This window comes from Balaenoptera musculus, chromosome 2 (genome assembly GCF_009873245.2).
Source record: "Balaenoptera musculus isolate JJ_BM4_2016_0621 chromosome 2, mBalMus1.pri.v3, whole genome shotgun sequence".
Taxonomy (NCBI): domain Eukaryota; kingdom Metazoa; phylum Chordata; class Mammalia; order Artiodactyla; family Balaenopteridae; genus Balaenoptera; species Balaenoptera musculus.
Genome location: NC_045786.1, coordinates 97,794,484 through 97,811,056, shown reverse-complemented (window position 1 = coordinate 97,811,056; position 16,573 = coordinate 97,794,484). Strand labels below are relative to the sequence as shown.

Below are 16,573 nucleotides of genomic sequence, written 5' to 3'. Positions count from 1 at the left end.
TTCTGTTTTGGATGATTTGAGTCTGAGATGACTGGTGACATTTCAGCAAAAGTTTTCAATGACCATCTGAAAATTCTAGCCTGACACTAAGTAGATGGGGGTGGGTTAGAGGTAGAACATTCCCCCAAAGGTAGCCACCCTCATCTGTTTCTCTCTACCCAAATGTTGTGGAACATCTTGTGGGAGAAAGCCAAATCCCTGTACTGACTGAAGTTTAAAAGCACTGCGTGACTAAAGGCAAGACCTTGGTTGTGGAGGAAGAATAGTTTCAGGACACTGATCGTAATACCACTGCACTTGTATTTGGTCCAGGAGAGATTCCGAGTAAGTGACTTACTTCTTGCTGGTTTTCCATCTGCTAAACTGGACGACTTATATTGAAAAGCATTTGGCATCCTTGGACACAGTGACTGCCTACATGATTGCAAATTAGTGTTTTCATTCCACGTTAGTGATTTCCTCTTATTCTTTTCCCAGGGGAGATGGAAAATTGCTGTTGACTCTTCTTGATATAAACCTCCGTATGCATTGCAACAGACTAAGTGCCAGAAACCTCCTGGCATCTATTTGGAATTTCCCGTACACTCAGAATTCATATTTATAATATTTAATCTAACATGAAAATAAAACATTTTTCACTTTAGTTCCTACTAGTCCAGAATCTCAGTTTGGGCGTTCAGCTGCATCAAAGACTATCTTTCTGTTTAGAAATCCCAAATCAAAATGTAAGAGGATTTCAGTTAGCTGTATGCCCAGAGTCTAAAACCCAGATCTGAGAATGCCCACTGGACTTTGCTCCCTTTTGCCTAATAACTTCTGGAAATCTCTGTCAAGGTTTATGCCAGTTGTCTAAAACATAATGAATTTCACCAGGCATCTGAAGTTCACCATGAATTGTCTAGGACTTTCCTGAGGAACATTCTAATTCTAGCCTGGAAGACCTATACTCAAAGACCAAAATTTTTATTGTGCACCCCTGCCAGTAAAAAGTTTTAGAGCGTGCTTCTCAAGTTATGTTTTTAAGAACTTGTACATCGTGTAAATGTGTGACAGAACTAATATTCACATTATAAAATGTATGCAGAGATATAAATTAAAATGAGATTAATATTTCTAAATATCTTACTGATTTTGATGGCTTTAAGTTCTCAACAGCTAATATCTCAAGGCTCAGTATATAAATAGGGTGAGGCTTATTATTAAAAATCGTGGACTTAAACCCACATTTCAAACAGTCTCTGGATAAATTCTATTATAATTTATGGAGGTCAACATCTTGGCAAATCCGATTCAACTGCCCTTGCTTCTAATTCATTCCACTACTGATGAAGAACTTGTACTAGCAATCAGAGCCTCTGCTCTGCCATTTTTCTTATCGTTGATGGATTATCTTCAGTCTGGGGTTTCTCTGCAGGAACCTTTTGAAGCCAACTTGTTTATTTTGTCAAGTTTAGTTAAAACCAGATTTCAGAATCAGAAAACGTTATTTAATTGCCCTCTCACCATCGCCACCAAATCCCGGTATGTTGAACGTAAAAGAACAAGTTGAGGAAGGCACGTGTGAAGGAGTTTACCCACCAAAGGTGACAGGTGGTCACAACCTACTGTCATACCAAAGGAAGGCGCCAGGGTCAAGCAACTTATCAAGGGCTGGCAGAGCTCAGTTTTGGGGTGAATATAAACAGTAGTTCTAACGCTACTGGATTTCCTTTCCCAGTTTTCTCTTTCTCCCACCAAGTCTAAAACACCTGAGCAGCAGGGATCCCACCCACCTCTCTCTGAACCCCTGTGCATTCCTTCACTCTCAGAGCTGAATCCAGAAAGCAGAGGGTGGCATTTCTTTGTGCTTTACCTTCAGGCAACTGGCTGAGACCATCCAATCTGCCTGGAATGTAATTTTGGCTTAAAAGAACCAGAACTAATGGAAGAACAGAAGCAGCTTAACCCAAACTGTTTCTCATTCCACTGCCCTACAGAGAATAGAGGGGACGAAGAAGGGGAAGTTCTGTGAATTCTTCGCCTGTGCCCTTCTTTGAGGTTTGAACCATGGACAATTTTAATTGCACCTATAAAATGGCACCTTGCGGCAGAGTACATGCCTGGACTTAGGCAGGAATTGGGATTTTTGCTTTATAAGATTGAGTGATTTGGAGCTTTGGGAACAGATCAGATGTGTCCCTTTTGGGATTGTCATTTCTTTCACCTGCCAGCCAGCTCCTGTTGACTGTGTCATTTACACTTGCCTCCTGTTTCCATCAAAGCTCGACTAAAGGTCTGTACCAACTAACACGACACACTAGCAGGCATTTGGCAATGTAGATAAGATCGTAAAATATATTCCCTCTATAGTTGCTATTCTTTATGTGTCTGGAGGCAACTTTTGTTCATGTTTCTTCATTCTCTGTGCCTTCGCTTCCCTTTTTAGTTGGTTCTGGCATGCAGTATAAAATTGCAATTATTAATATCTTTTCAAGAAAATTGGACTTTATATTACTGTAGATTGTCTTCTAAGATAATGCCTTTTCAAGTTCTGGGTTTCTTTTTCCTTTTTTTAGAAACTCTTTTTTGCCATGATTGGAACCACAGTATATTGATTATTGTCAATAACTGCGAGTAGTTAACAAAGATTGAAGTTTGTCTTATGTCATATATTAAGATAGCATACTAGAATCGAATTAAGTATTAGCAATAGTTAAATAATGGTGAGGTTATGGATTGTACAATACCCAAACGACATTTTCGTGGCACGGGCTGTCTGTGGTTCCCACTGGGAGACTGCCGATTGATGTAAAAAGCATGTGATGCCATTCAGAGGCAGAGGTTTCTGTATGGACTGTTGTGGGTAGTTGGTTCACTGAATTTTTTTTTTTAAGGTGGTGAGAATTGTAGGTGGAGTGAGTATTTCTAGTCTAACACTTATAAAGGCTAAAAGAAGTACAATCGTAGTCCTGTCATTGGTTATGGAACTGAGCTTGGGAAATCATGCTTTGTGACTTCGTGCCTTAGTTTCATCACCTATAAAACTTGGGACAGCAGTAACAGCCACCTCATAAGATTAAATGTAAAACACTTAGAGCAATGCCTGGCTCACAGGAAGCTCCCGACAAAGGCTAGCTACTCAGTGATTAAGTATTCATCTCCGGTATGGTCTGCCTACTTTCCCACCCTCTGGTGGAGTGCACAGAGATGCCTTTAAGCTGCTTAATAATTGCTGCCCTCAGCATTTCATCTGGATAGGTGCATGGAATGAGGCTTGGCCCGTACCTGTGTCTGCACAGGTGTGCCTGGTGCCAATCGGAGGAGGAACATGGTGGTCAGTAGGGAAAGAGTGAGGTGTATTGAGGAAGGGCTATAGGAGAGCTATGGCCATCATGAAGAGACTTGGGTACAGAGCATTCAGCAGGGCAGGTTCTGTGCAGCTCTTGTCCTGGCCTCTGTGTGGTTCTTCCACCATTCACACTCCTCTCTGCCCAGCCCCCTTCTTTTCACCTCTTGCCCAGTTTCATCACGAGCTTGGTCTTCATTCTCAGTGATGGCCTCGTTGTTGGGAGGTGAGACTGTGGGGAGATATTCCTGCTCTGCCTTCCCTCAGCTTTCAGATTCTACCACAGGCTCCTTCCTTCCATGACCCCACATCCTTGCCTTTCTCTTGAGAGAGGTCAGAGGAGTTGGTTTGTGGCAGGTTTGAGGGGTAGATCACCTGAGAGTTTAAAAAACCCAAGGCCTGGGACTTCCATGGTGGTCCAGTGGTTAAGACTCCGTGCTCCCAATACAGGGGGCACGGGCTGATCCTGTCCCTGTTCGGGGAACTAAGATCCTGCATGCCGCGTGGTGCGGCCAAAAAAAAAAAAAAGAAATAAAATAAAAAACCCAAGGCCTTCCATATTACTTTCTCCATTCCATTATCTTTTCCTTACAAATTATTTATCAAGCCCTAAAAATATCAGTCATTTGGTCAAAACAGGTGAGTTTTATGTTGGCTACTCAGGAGCTAACAATGTTAACAAAATAATTTCTTTTTTTTTTTCCATAAACTTATTTATTTTATTTATTTATTTTTGGTTGCATTGGGTCTTCGTTGTTGCGTGCGGGCTTTCTCTGGTTGCAGCGAGCGGGGGCTACTCTTCGTTGCGGTGCACGGGCTTCTCATTGCGGTGGCTTCTTTTGTTGCAGACCACGAGCTGTGTAGGCACGTGGACTTCAGTAGTTGTGGCACGCGAGCTCGGTAGTTGTGGCTCGCGGGCTGTAGAGCACAGGCTCAGTAGTTGTGGCGCACAGGCTTAGTTGCTCCTCGGCATGTGGGATCTTCCCAGACCAGAGCTCGAACCCATGACCCCTGCAATGGCAGGCGGATTCTTAACCACTGCACCACCAGGGAAGCCCAAACAAAATAATTTCTATTGATAATCCAATAATCATCTTTGCTTTCTTGGACTGAGAATAAATCTAGTCCATTTGCAAAGGATTTTTATACACCCACTTGTGAAGAGGTGTCATGTCAACTACTGAAGCACACAGAAAGAAGCATACAGTGGGCTAATAGAGGCTATTTTTAAAACCAGCATCAACCAAAGCCTGGTAAAGCAGCCATCTTTCGGTGACATCTTCCACACCTTGGATGACCAAGTTTACTTTGGCTAATCTAACAGACTGAGTGTGCCTTTCCTACTTCAGTCTGCCATGTGTTTCTTGCCCAAAGATGTTCCTCTGTCAACAAGAACAGCGCCCTTAAGTAAGTACTTGTTTTGTGCTAATTAGAAGTCCTTCAAAACAGCAAACGCTGTCCTGTGTTTATTTGGACGAGGTGCACTTGGAGATAGAAAAGCGTTCAGGGTTAAAAATGGCTGGAGGGCTGCAAGAATTCTTGCCGGTTCTTTCTCCTTACCCTGGTCTTGTGAAAAGCTGTCTCCAAACCAGAGAGGGAATTTACCTATTGTGTAAGACCCTGACCCCGTGCCTGTGCCTTAAGCAGGCACATAGTTTTTATGTGCGCCTGTTAGTTTGAATTTGTGATACTGATCTGCTTTTTGTCCCTGCTGACGGTTATTATATCTTAATGGGCGAAACCCTACTCTAATGATCCTTGTGTATATAATTCTCGGAGTACAGAGCAGGCACCAGAGGACCACATAAAAACGTTTGCCTCAATTTCCCTGCAAAAAAGGAGCCCAGAAACCAGACTTGACCAAGTAACAGATTTTTAAAGGTAAAGGAACCCAATAAAATTACCAGCTTTTCACAGCGTGTGTCTACTTCCTTTCGACATATTGTGAAGTGTAGGTGAAATATTCTAACTGAACTGACAGTGGGAGTGGGGATAACTAAGGAGAGAGGGAGATAAAAGTAAAAACCACCAGCCATGATTGATACCACAGAAGCAATGAATTGTTGGGGGTCCCCCCTTTGTGGATTTGGCACTTCACCTTTCTGACACCACCTGCAGGAGTGTCGGTATAATGAGCCCCATACAGATGGAAGCAACAGCTAGAAGTACTTGGAATTACTGTATCAGGGCTTTGAGGCGCACTGGAGAATTGTGTAGGCTGGCATTTGCTTATTCAACTTTTACAGTAAAGAGGGTGTTTGTCTGTGAGTGTGTGTGAGAGAAAGAGCAATAGAGTGTGCGTTTACAAGTACAAAGTGGAGGGGGCTATCTGATCCTAGGTAACTCCAAAAATATTTCAATAAATGACTGATTTCTTTCTACAATGTAATCTTCAATTAACTTAAATGGGTTCATGGGATGCTTCTAAGTTTGATGGTGAGTGCCTTCAAGAATCAATTCTCTAGGGACTTCCCTGGTGGTGCAGTGGTTGAGAATCTGCCTGCCAATGCAGGGGACATGGGTTCGATCCCTGGTCCGGGAAGATCCCACATGCTGCAGAGCAACTAAGCCCATGCGCCACAACTACTGAAGCCTAGAGCCCGTGCTCTGCAACAAGAGGAGCCACCGCAATGAAGAGTAGCCCCCGCTCACCACAACTAGAGAAAGCCTGCGCACAGCAATGAAGACCCAATGCAGCCAAAAATAAATAAATTTTTTAAAAAAAGAATCAATTCTCTAATACACTGTCCCGTATTTGGGGAATAGCATGTTCAGGTATGGATTCTGGCCCTGTGTACGAACTTCAACTGTTCATGGTGAATAGGAGGCAGGATTATGTACATGCAAGACAGCTCTCCTATGAGTCACAGGACTTAGGCTCTTTTTACGTTTCAACCCTTTGGCCAATAACCTAACCTTCCCTGGCCACCCTATAAGGTAGGAATAATAGAAAAATCATTTAATTTCCTTAAGCTCTTGGGCTCAACCAGATGATCTCTTCACAGTGCTGCTTCCACCACTGAGTTTTACTTTACTTTTAAGATCCTCGTGGAAGAGGAGAAATCTCAGTGGAATACTTGGCGTTGACCCTAAATTAATCTCCCAGTCTACTTCTTCCTCTCCCCCATTCCTCCCCCAAGGATGAGATTAGAAGTGTAGCTCGGGGCTAGGAAAGGAATGGGCTTAAAAATCAGGCCAAGGCCTTAGGACCTCACCCAATATTTAAAAGAAAGACATCTGAGGTATTTTAAACATCAAGTAAAATTTTGAGACCTGTGTTTTAAAAAAAAAAGACAAAAAAAAAAACTAGGGTGGTACGATGAAGCGTGGATTGGTGGGAAAGATGGAAATGAGAGGTAAAAATAGGTTAGCTTTCTAAATGGACCCAAAGGTTAGCTTTTTATATTTCCCTTAAGACATTCGATACGTTATTTTTTGTAATTAGAGTTTTTGTGCATGTAAGTTTTCTATTAATGCTTCCCAAAGTTGGGTCTCGAGCAGGGTTTTGAAGGACCAAAAGGGTTTAAATTGCAACTGCTCCTATCTGAAACACTCCAGAATTCTAGAAAGTTTCATTTATAACACAAACTGCTCAGTAATGGCAGTCTTCTTTCTCTGATTCTTTCCAGATGTTGAAGGAGATAAGGCATTAACAAGCATTAAAACACATCCACAGTGTGTATATTTAACTTCCCAATAGTCAGTTTGTAGGTACCATTCTGATTTCACACCATGCTTTATACGCTGGGCCAAGCATACATCTTAACCTCACTTAATGTTTTCAGTAAGTGAAATTAGACCCATTCTATGGCTATGCTGAGGTTCATAGAGCTGAACCTGACAGGATCACGTAGTAAGTTTTGCTCCCTCCACAGCAGTCATCTCGGTCTTTTTCTGAACCTTGAGCTTGTTCCTTCATCAGGATTAGAAATATCCTTCTGCACTTACCTCTCCCTGGAAGGCTTTTCTCCCAGACACTCACAGAACTGACCTGCTCAGCTCTTAGCTTAAGTGTCACCTCTTCAAAGAAGCCTTCATCCATTAACCTCTGTCATGTTGCTCATTTCTCTGCTTTCTTCATATCATTACCTGTAACTGTTTATTTGTTTATTTTCTGTCCCCTAAGGTGGAGTATAAATCTCATGAGATGAAGTGCTTTGAACGTCTCAGACACACATTTGATTTATGTAATCACAGCATTTTAGAACCGTTTCTAGAACTTGGTGCACGCTCAACAAGCATTTATTCAAGGGCTGGGTGAATGAACGAATGAATGTCGCCAGAGCCCATGCTTGTTCTCCAGTCCCATCCTCCCTACATGTTTTCCTCTGCTTCCTAGCGTACTGCGGGGGAACTGGCTGAGGGTATAACCCATCAAACTGTGTATCTGGGACCCAGACTGATTAATTTCTGAAACTCAAATATTTACTCACTAGGAAAGGAAGCCAACAGATCATTCTCTTTCCCATTAGGTAAGGTTACTTGATTACATGTGAGCTTGCAGTTCGTGTGCAGTACCTAGTTTAGGAGTGAACGTTTCTGATAAATTATTTTTAGAATTTTACTTTTTCTTATCGCATTCCCGTTGGCCGATTTTTATAGGAGACTATGAGAATTTACATAAACTAGACATTGTTCCTGGCCATCTTTTGGTTTTTTTAAAGCATCAGACATTGAAAAATGCCGGGTCCATCTAATAAGTTAGTGAATTCATATTATCCCCACACACAGTGTTCCTGGGAGGGTAAATTCTTGCCTTCTTTCCTCAAACGACATTTTTCCTTTGTGGTTTCAGATTGGACTTTTCAGAAGGGTGATTTTCCTTTGTCTTGATGGAATCTGAGACGACTGACTTTGTCACTAGCATATTAACCTCTTTTCTCACTACCCCCACGTAGCTGAGGAATAGCTTGATGATTAATTCCTCTAAGTTAGAGAAGGTGGCCTATGAAGGAATTTTAAGTACATTTCTCGGTGTTCTGTGAAGTTACATGATCTTAGCTCCGTTAATTAAGTTTATTAAGATTGTATAAAGGGGTTCATGTGATTCTAAACCACAGAAGACGCAAAACAATTTGGAAGCAACCTGCCCTTTACCTTGATCCCTACCTTCTCCAAAATCCGTGGTGTAGTGCCAACGAACAGAACAATGGTTGACGAGCAGAATTTTAAGGCATTCTAAATATTACTGGTTGGTTTAATAAAATTAATTAGCCTGCCACGGAGAAAATTTACTAGCGTGCTGGTTAATTTCACAATGTAAAGTCAGAGAAGGGAGGTGGGGTTGAGGGAACAAACCTTATTAGTTTTGAATAATTATTTAAAGATGTGGAGCTGCCTATTTCAAGCACTTTGATTGCCAAATCCATTAAGGCTTTAAAATCTCAATGTTTGTATGCTGGTGTATATGGGAAGGAATCTCTCTAGATGAAATCACAGGCATATTAGTTAACAGCGAAATAACTTATTTAACATACAGAACAGCAAGTAGGATCCAAATAAAACCATGGGAATGAGAACTTGCCTTAAGACTGGCTCATGGGAGGTTTCCATAATCTTAATTTGCCATTGATGCAATTATTGCTTTTTCTTGTCTCTTTAATCCAAACAAGATGTTTGCAGCGGCCATGGAAAGGTGCCTGAAATCACATGCCTGAATTCATTTAATTTGCCAACATCGTCTTTTTTTTCTCTCTCTCTTCCTGGTAATGGGCAAGAGTCAGTTCTGGTGCATCAGGTACTAAATCTCTTCAATTACCAGCCGGGAAGAAAGATTTAACCTTGTGTTTCAAACCTACAAACTGATTTACTTTTAAAGCACAAACACTTCTCCTGTGGAGCCTAAATTAAACTGCAGAAAGGATGCAGAGCTTGAGGAATTAAACCAGGCAGGGCCAAGGCTCAGGCCAGTGATCGGAACCATTTCGGTTTCTTTCACGGGGGCCCCTGGTGCAAAAGGAAAGGGAGCTGGAACGAGCCGAAAGACAACCTGTGTGAGAGGGGGCAACGTTATATTGCTTGGAAGCTAGACGTGGGGTAAATGTGAGTGCAGGGGAGTCCAATCTAACCTCTTATCCTTTTTCTTTTTCTCTTTGGGGGCTCGGCAGCCATTTTTAACGTGGATGATTCTGTGGTTGATCTGGAAACCCTGGCGGCCTTATATGAAAACGTGAGTATCAAACACCTACGGAGCCAGAGTTTCCAGATTTTTGTATCTTAACTAACTTAAAAAAAAAGTTAATGTCTACAACATGGTTATATGTGACTCCTTCCACCTGAAAAGTCACTGAGCCATTCATGTTCTTTGGCAGTGGGAATTGTGACATTGCGTGGAAGAGATTAAGGCACAGAAATGCAAGCTCAAATGAGAGCGAGCACGAGGGAAGCACTAGGTTCTTGACCCCCCACTGTGGTATCTGGGTTAGTAGATTTCTTTTGCAAGGGAGGGCAGTTCAATGTGGAGGCCACTTCTGTGCCGTGGAACCCAGCCCAGCCCTGTGGCTTGCAATCAGAGTGCATGAAGCTAAGTTACCAGCTTAACACTGGTGTACACCAGTGTCATCCTCTGAGGAATGGGGATGCTGTTACCAGCTTGCGTGATTACTTTTAGCCCAAGTGAGCTGACGGCATTGATCGTGGGAAATAGTATAGGATGGTGGGTGTGTGTTTTGGATTTAGAGTGAGATACTCTCAGGTTTGAGGTCGAGCTCTACCATTTACTGCTGAGTGGCCTCAGGCCAGATAAATTCCTTAAACCTGTTTATCAGTACAATGGGGATTATAATGGGCTCGACATGATTTTTGTGAGTATTAAAAGAGAATTCAATATATGCAGCAGTAGCAGTGTATTTTGAAAATAAACAGCGCTGTACACATATATGGTCTTCAAATGTGGATTATATGTGGAGATAACCAGCGTAATTGTCAGGCTTTCTTGAGACGATGACACAGGAGAGTCACAATTCCCATAGTTGTTAACTGTTCTGGTTCGCTGACTCTGTTAGCATTTGAAAACATAGACTGAAACAGGTTCTCTTTACTGAAGTAATACTATTTCCCAGGAAGCTACCTGGAGCTCATTTCAATACTTAGGTCCCCTGGGACCTTAAGTGTCTCAGAGAAAATTTCCATAGTGTGATAATCCAGCCTAGCGGGATTGCTAGTTCCCTTCGCATTTCTACATCCTTTGTATGTATCAGGAACTGTTTGGTACGACTGGGTGGGAACTTCTATGGGATGTTCCTATCAGGAAGGCTTTCGTTAATAAAGAAGGTGCACAAATCCTAGGCCGTTGGGAGCTAATGGCACATTTGTTGAATACCTGGAGGGCATGATGGTATTGTGCAAGAAAGGTGTTCCAAGTCAGGCTCTTTGCCAGGTACTGAGTGTAAGCCTCGGTGGAGTCATCTTTAAAACAAGGATGCGATACTTGATGTCGGAGGACTTTGTAAAAGGCAAAGTGCCTTCTAGGATGCTTTTAGTTATTCCCTCGGGCTCAGGACTGTGCACATGATTGGTACTTGTTAGCTTACAGTAGAGGTAAGCTGCATACAGCTGACATAGTTGCGCAGATTGAGAAAGTATGAGACTAAATGCCAAAATCAGTGGTGCAGACAACGAATGCTTAGAAAATTCAGAAAGAGAGAACCTGCTGACCAGAAATTTAAAAATCAGGAGCCTACGTAAGTTAGGAGGGCTGTTCGGTTCTGAGGATGAGGAAAGCAAATGCTAAGGACAACTTGACCCTTATCCTGTCTTACAGGGAAAGACGCAGGGGATTCAAAGGTTAGCAATTAAATGTCCTGGCTTCTGTATCGAGCTAAGGTCACTTGTTACGACCATCTAGTTTAGCCGGTAATTCCCAAACATTAGCATGTCTCAGAATCACCTGGAGGGCTTGCTGAGCCCCACCTCTGGAGTGTCTTATATCCGGGGTAGGGCCAACAATGGGCATTTCTAACTAGCGACAGGTGGTGTTGGTGCTGCTCGTCCAGAGACCACACTCTGAGACACGCTGCTTTAGACCGATTCTCATTGCTCACTTTTTGTGTGTGTTTTGTTTCTATTTCAACACAGAGAGCCCAAGAGGATGAACTCGTTAAAATAAGAAAGTATTATGAGACATCCAAAGAGGAAGAATTGAAGCTACTGGATAAACCTGAGCAGTAAGGATGCTTACACACTTTTCTGTTAACAAAAGGAGAGGGGCCGTCCCTATCTTCCTGCCTCCCAGCTCCGAATAACCAGATCTCAACTGTGCCAAGCTAAGTCACAGCAGCGTCATTCCCGTGACCTATTGCATGCAGCAGAATGACCTGACTGCCGGGAAAGGCAGCCGGGAGATTTGTGCTGCTGGATAGCATGTCTCAACCCCTCACTCCACCCCTCGTGACTCCCCTTTTTTTTGTTCTAGCAACTTGTTAATTCCTCCTAGACTAAACATTCTGGCCCAAAGGGTAACTGAGGAAGGGAGAGGTTACTGCTCTGTTTAAGGTTCTGCTGATGCAGTTAAAAGGGATGATGTCAGAGTCACAGAATTCAAATTGATTTTCCGAAATATCGTATCCAGTAAATGTAGCCTGAAGGTGCCAGCTTTCTCCCCAGATTCTCTACCTGCTCTGCCCAAGTTAGATGTGACTTTTTTCATCCTCCCTTTGCATGTGCTTGTGCTTCTGCTTCTCTCCAGTCACTATCTGGAGGTGTCTGCTCTCTAGTTTGGGGTGTTCCACACACTTTGAAAGCCCAGAATTCTAGTGCATAACTGAGTGACTCTTGTCCTTGGCTGGGCTCTTGGGGTCTACAAACCATGGATAACCTTCTGGGGCTCCGCAGCCCTAAGGACTCTGTGAGAATGTGGGATGGGTCCCGAATGGACAGAGGGCTACTTAGCTTGTGGCTACCTTGAGTGCTTCCTGCCCAATGCAGGCTGTGCTTCTCAACCTGGAGATGAGGCAAGGAATAGGAAACAAAGAGGAAATTGACTGGGTTTAGGGTAACAAGTCAGCCCCAGAGACATTCAAGGGTCAGTCGCTTATACTGAAACCTTCACATCTTGCCCTTGGTTCCTCTAAAATGCCCCACTCCCCTTGGATGCCAGGGTATTCAGGTCCAGAAAAAACATCTTACAATGACTGGGTGAGGAATTTCTAGGTTTACTCAGTTATTGACAACCCTTTATGATAATTTGGGGACCCTTAGATGACTGGCTCTCACATGGAGCATATGCCAGGGCTCTCCCCCCAACACACACCCCAAGTTAGTTCATGAAGCCTAGGAATATGGTGAATCAATGCAGATGGACTTCCGTGCCCTTCTGTTCCATTGACTTGAGCCCCCCGTCCTTACCAACCCCCACCCCAACCCATCCTGTGGTCCACTCCCAAGTCTTGTTTCCTAATATCATAAATTCATTCCCACTAAGGTGCTGACGACCAAAAATGAAGTGACTGATAATGGGATATTTAGACACAAGGCCATGAGGAGTATTTGAGGACTGTCTTAGTCAGTTTGGGCTGCTATAACAAAGTATCCTAAACTGGGTGACTTATCAACAGCAGAATTTTATTTCTCACAGTTCCTGAGGCTGGAAGTTTGAGATCCAGGTGCCAGCATGGTTGGGTTCTGGTGAGCACCCTCTTCCAGGCTGCAGACTGCCAACTTCCCTCTGTGTCTTCACGTGGCAGAGAGCAGAGAGGGGACGCAAGCGCTTGTGTCTCTTCTCCGAAGGGCACTAACCCCACTCATGAGGGCTCAACCCTCATGACCTAATTACTTCCTAAAGGCCCTACTTCTTATTACCATCACTTTGGGGGTTAGGATTTCAGCTTATGGATTTGGGGGGGACACAGACATTCAGTCCATAACAGGGACAAGAGGGCATATCAAGCATTTGGGTAGTGCCAACTCTGCCATGTTAAGCAATGATACTCCAAGCCCAGAGTTGGTAAACTTTTCCTATAAAGGACCCGGTAGTAAGTACTTTAGGCTTTGTGAGCCATTACAATCTGCTGGCACTACTCAAGTCAACCGTTGTTGTGCAGAAGCAAGCACAGACAATACCTAAACAAATGGGCATGGCTGTGCGCCAATAACAGTTTATTTATGGATGCTGAAATTTGAATTTCATATCATTTTACATGTCACAAAATATTATTCTGGTTAATATTTGATTAATATTAATTAATATTAATATTTAAATGGTTGATTTTTTCCAACCATTTAAAAATGTGAAAACCATTCTTAGCTGATGGGCCATACAAAAACAAATGATGGGCTGAATTTGGCCTGGGGACTGTAATTCACCAACCCCTGCTCTAAACTATGGAATGGCCCACTTGGTAAAATGAACCGTGGGTCCCTGCTCCTGGAAGGGTTCCCCTTTTCCTTCCTGTGTTAATGCCTTTCTAGCATACTTTTTCGAGATTAATTGCCAGGACACAGAATAATGGCAGCAGGTAATTAACAGATGACTTATTAAAGTTCTCCTGCTTTCTCTACTAATGATCTGGATGGAAGAGTGTTTTTAAAGTTTGTAAATGGTCACTGTAAGGGCTTCCTGAACATGCTAAGCTCTTAGTGACAGCAAAGAAGATGGTCATGTTGTCTTGGTGATATGCTTGGGCTCAGCTGCTAGAGGGTGAGGCCCAGAGAGGTAGGGCCTCCAGGGCTGAGTGATTTTCACCTTTACTCCTGACCTCCTGCACAGTGTAGCATTTGTTTGATTCATGCCAGAGTCTGGTTTTCTGGCAACTGATTTGCCATTAGTTCCAAGTGAGTTGACTCTAAGCATGTTTTGCATGCTGGAAAATATGAATCGTTTATAGTTTCAGCATTGCAGTTTCCTAAGATTCCTGTGGTGCCCAGGCTGTAAATCAGAGCCTGGAGAGACTGGCCTCCTCACTCCCCTCAGCAGCTTTCTTGCGCCGCAGGGCCAGATTTAGAAAGTCATTTCCCGCAGAGGTGTCATCTGCTTGGGACCAGGCTGTCTGAGAACCACTCCCTTCAGCAATGGTCCTCAACTCTGTTCACACTCTCCTTGGGATGGTGGTGAGGTGAGGGGAGGCTCTACTGGGTTTGATTAGGCCTGATGTGTGATTAGGCTTCTTGTGGCCTAAAGTGAGGACACCATATACAGCCTATTGGGACGCTCCACTGTGGCCCACAGCTGCCTTGGGATCCCTGAATGATATCATTCAGGGCTTTGAGGAATGATAAACCACATGTTAGTCCCTTGAAAACAGTGGGCCCGTTGCATCAATCCACCTGACAGCCGAGTTGCTGTGGATGTGTGACCCACGTACTGTGAGGTGCACAATGTTTCTGCTACGTATCGGCTGTACTTACGGTCCGTCCTAGGAAGATCAGCCTGCCTTAAGGAAAGAAGAGGAAGGTCCCTGGTCTGTGGCTCTTTGGGGGTATTTAGTCCTTTCTGTCTCTGGCCCTAGGGTATAAAGTTAGACTAGTCCAAAAGGAAATCAGTCCCTAAATATTCGTAAGTACCATGGCCTAATAATGCCCAAGACCCTCTCCTTGGGGATGTGTACAAGAGTGCTTACCCCTGCCCTTTTGGGTAGAGTATAAAACCCACATGTGGGAGATAAGATATTAGACACTTCATAGCCTTTGAGGTGACCTGTACTTCTGGTACTTTGTCAGATAAATGGGAAATGGTGCTTTCCTCGAGACTTTGTTTTTCCCGAATTTGCTTCTCTAGTATTTTGTATCTTCACCTTCTACCAGGTGACCAGGCCCAAAACCCACACGTCATCCTGGACTCTTCTCAGCATCCCGTGGGATGGGTCAGCTACATTGGGTCTGGCAGCCTCAGTCGCTTTCTCACCATTCGCCCCTCAGCATCCACACTGCAGGCCGTCTCTCGTTCCCCCTTAGACTATTCCAACCGCTCTCAGCCTCAGATCTGCTATCACTTCCAATCAATCAGCCGAGCCATTGCAAGGGCGATTTTCTAAAACAAAAAGCTGAAAGTGTCACTCCTCTGTTTAAAACCCTTCATTCATTCAGAAAAAGCTTGAACTCTTTATTTTAGAACAGAAAGCCCCATTTTAGCTTCTTCTCACCTTTCCCCACGAATATCATTCAGCCTGTCCAGGCTCTCACTGGCAATTTCTTACATGTGTCCTGCACAAGGACCAGAGGGCTCCCGGAGACCTTGGCTGACATGGTCCCTCCAGGGCTCTGACTTTGATGCCCTGCGTATGGCTTCCATAGCTCCTATTTTAGGCCCCATCACCGAGAGCACTCATCACACTCGTGGTAACTGTGGATTTATTTCTCAGGTGATCAAGAAGGAATTGTGTTTAAGTTAAATTCTGTTCTCAGGTCTTAGCATGATGCCTGACACACTGTAAATGCTTCGTACACATCTAAAGACGCTAAAATTCTTGGTGAGTGATGCTCTGGTATTTTTGGTGACACATTCTCTACAGTTCTATCCAAAAGTATTGTGAAATTTCTGAATTTCCCTCCCCACCTCCAACTCTGGATAGGTGCTTCGGCCCCTTCTCCATACACAGAACATTGGGTCTTTAAGATTTTCTGAGAGCCTTCCAAGTGCAAGCCCTAGTTGCAGTAAAGCTTTGATCCCAGGGAACCTTGTAGTTCTATTTTACTCTTTTTTCTGGGTAACACAAATTGCTTGAGCCTATGGGCTCACCTCCTCATGTTGGTCCTAAACCTCCTTTTTGGAGACTAGTTATAAGTAATTGTTTATACAGCATTTCCTTCTTCTCATCTAAGACCTTGCTGGTAAGCTGGGGTGTTGATCTGTATATTCTCTCCATCAATTCTTCACTCGCTGTGTTCATTTAAACAAGGAAGTGTACCCACTCAGGGATCTGGGTCCTACTTAGGGAATAGTGTTTCATGGTCGCATTTGGAAAGGGAGAAATGCAGGGTGCTACACTTGAGGTAGCTCTCAGCAGCGTCTGAATAAGTAAAACTTCCCAAGACTCACTACAGGACCAAATGCCTCCAGTCCCACAAGCTTTTGACTGCTCATGTTTGTGAGAACTGGTGATACCCCTGATTTCAGTCATAAATGAATCAATGGTTTAATACTAATTTTACAAAGAAACAATTCACATGTAGAGTGTAATTTTTTCATCTTGTCCTAATTCAGAATTCCTTTGGGTTTCCACTTTTATATCCCATCACATGGTTTTCATAATAATCAGAGTTACAGAACCTTAAAGCAAAGGTATGTTTTCTTTTATGGGCATTCTTTGCTTC

The 16,573-nt window shown here is 43.4% G+C and overlaps 1 protein-coding gene across 2 annotated transcripts in view; it reads left to right on the top strand.

The window, feature by feature from the left end:
* FMN1 (formin 1) overlaps positions 1–16,573 on the top strand; it is a 420,519-nt gene that overhangs the window by 242,541 nt on the left and 161,405 nt on the right. For both annotated transcript variants that reach the window (XM_036844040.1, XM_036844041.1), the window contains 2 exons: positions 9,433–9,494; positions 11,402–11,490. In XM_036844040.1, coding sequence (XP_036699935.1) covers positions 9,433–9,494; positions 11,402–11,490 — 151 coding nt within the window. The remainder of the gene's footprint in view (positions 1–9,432; positions 9,495–11,401; positions 11,491–16,573) is intronic.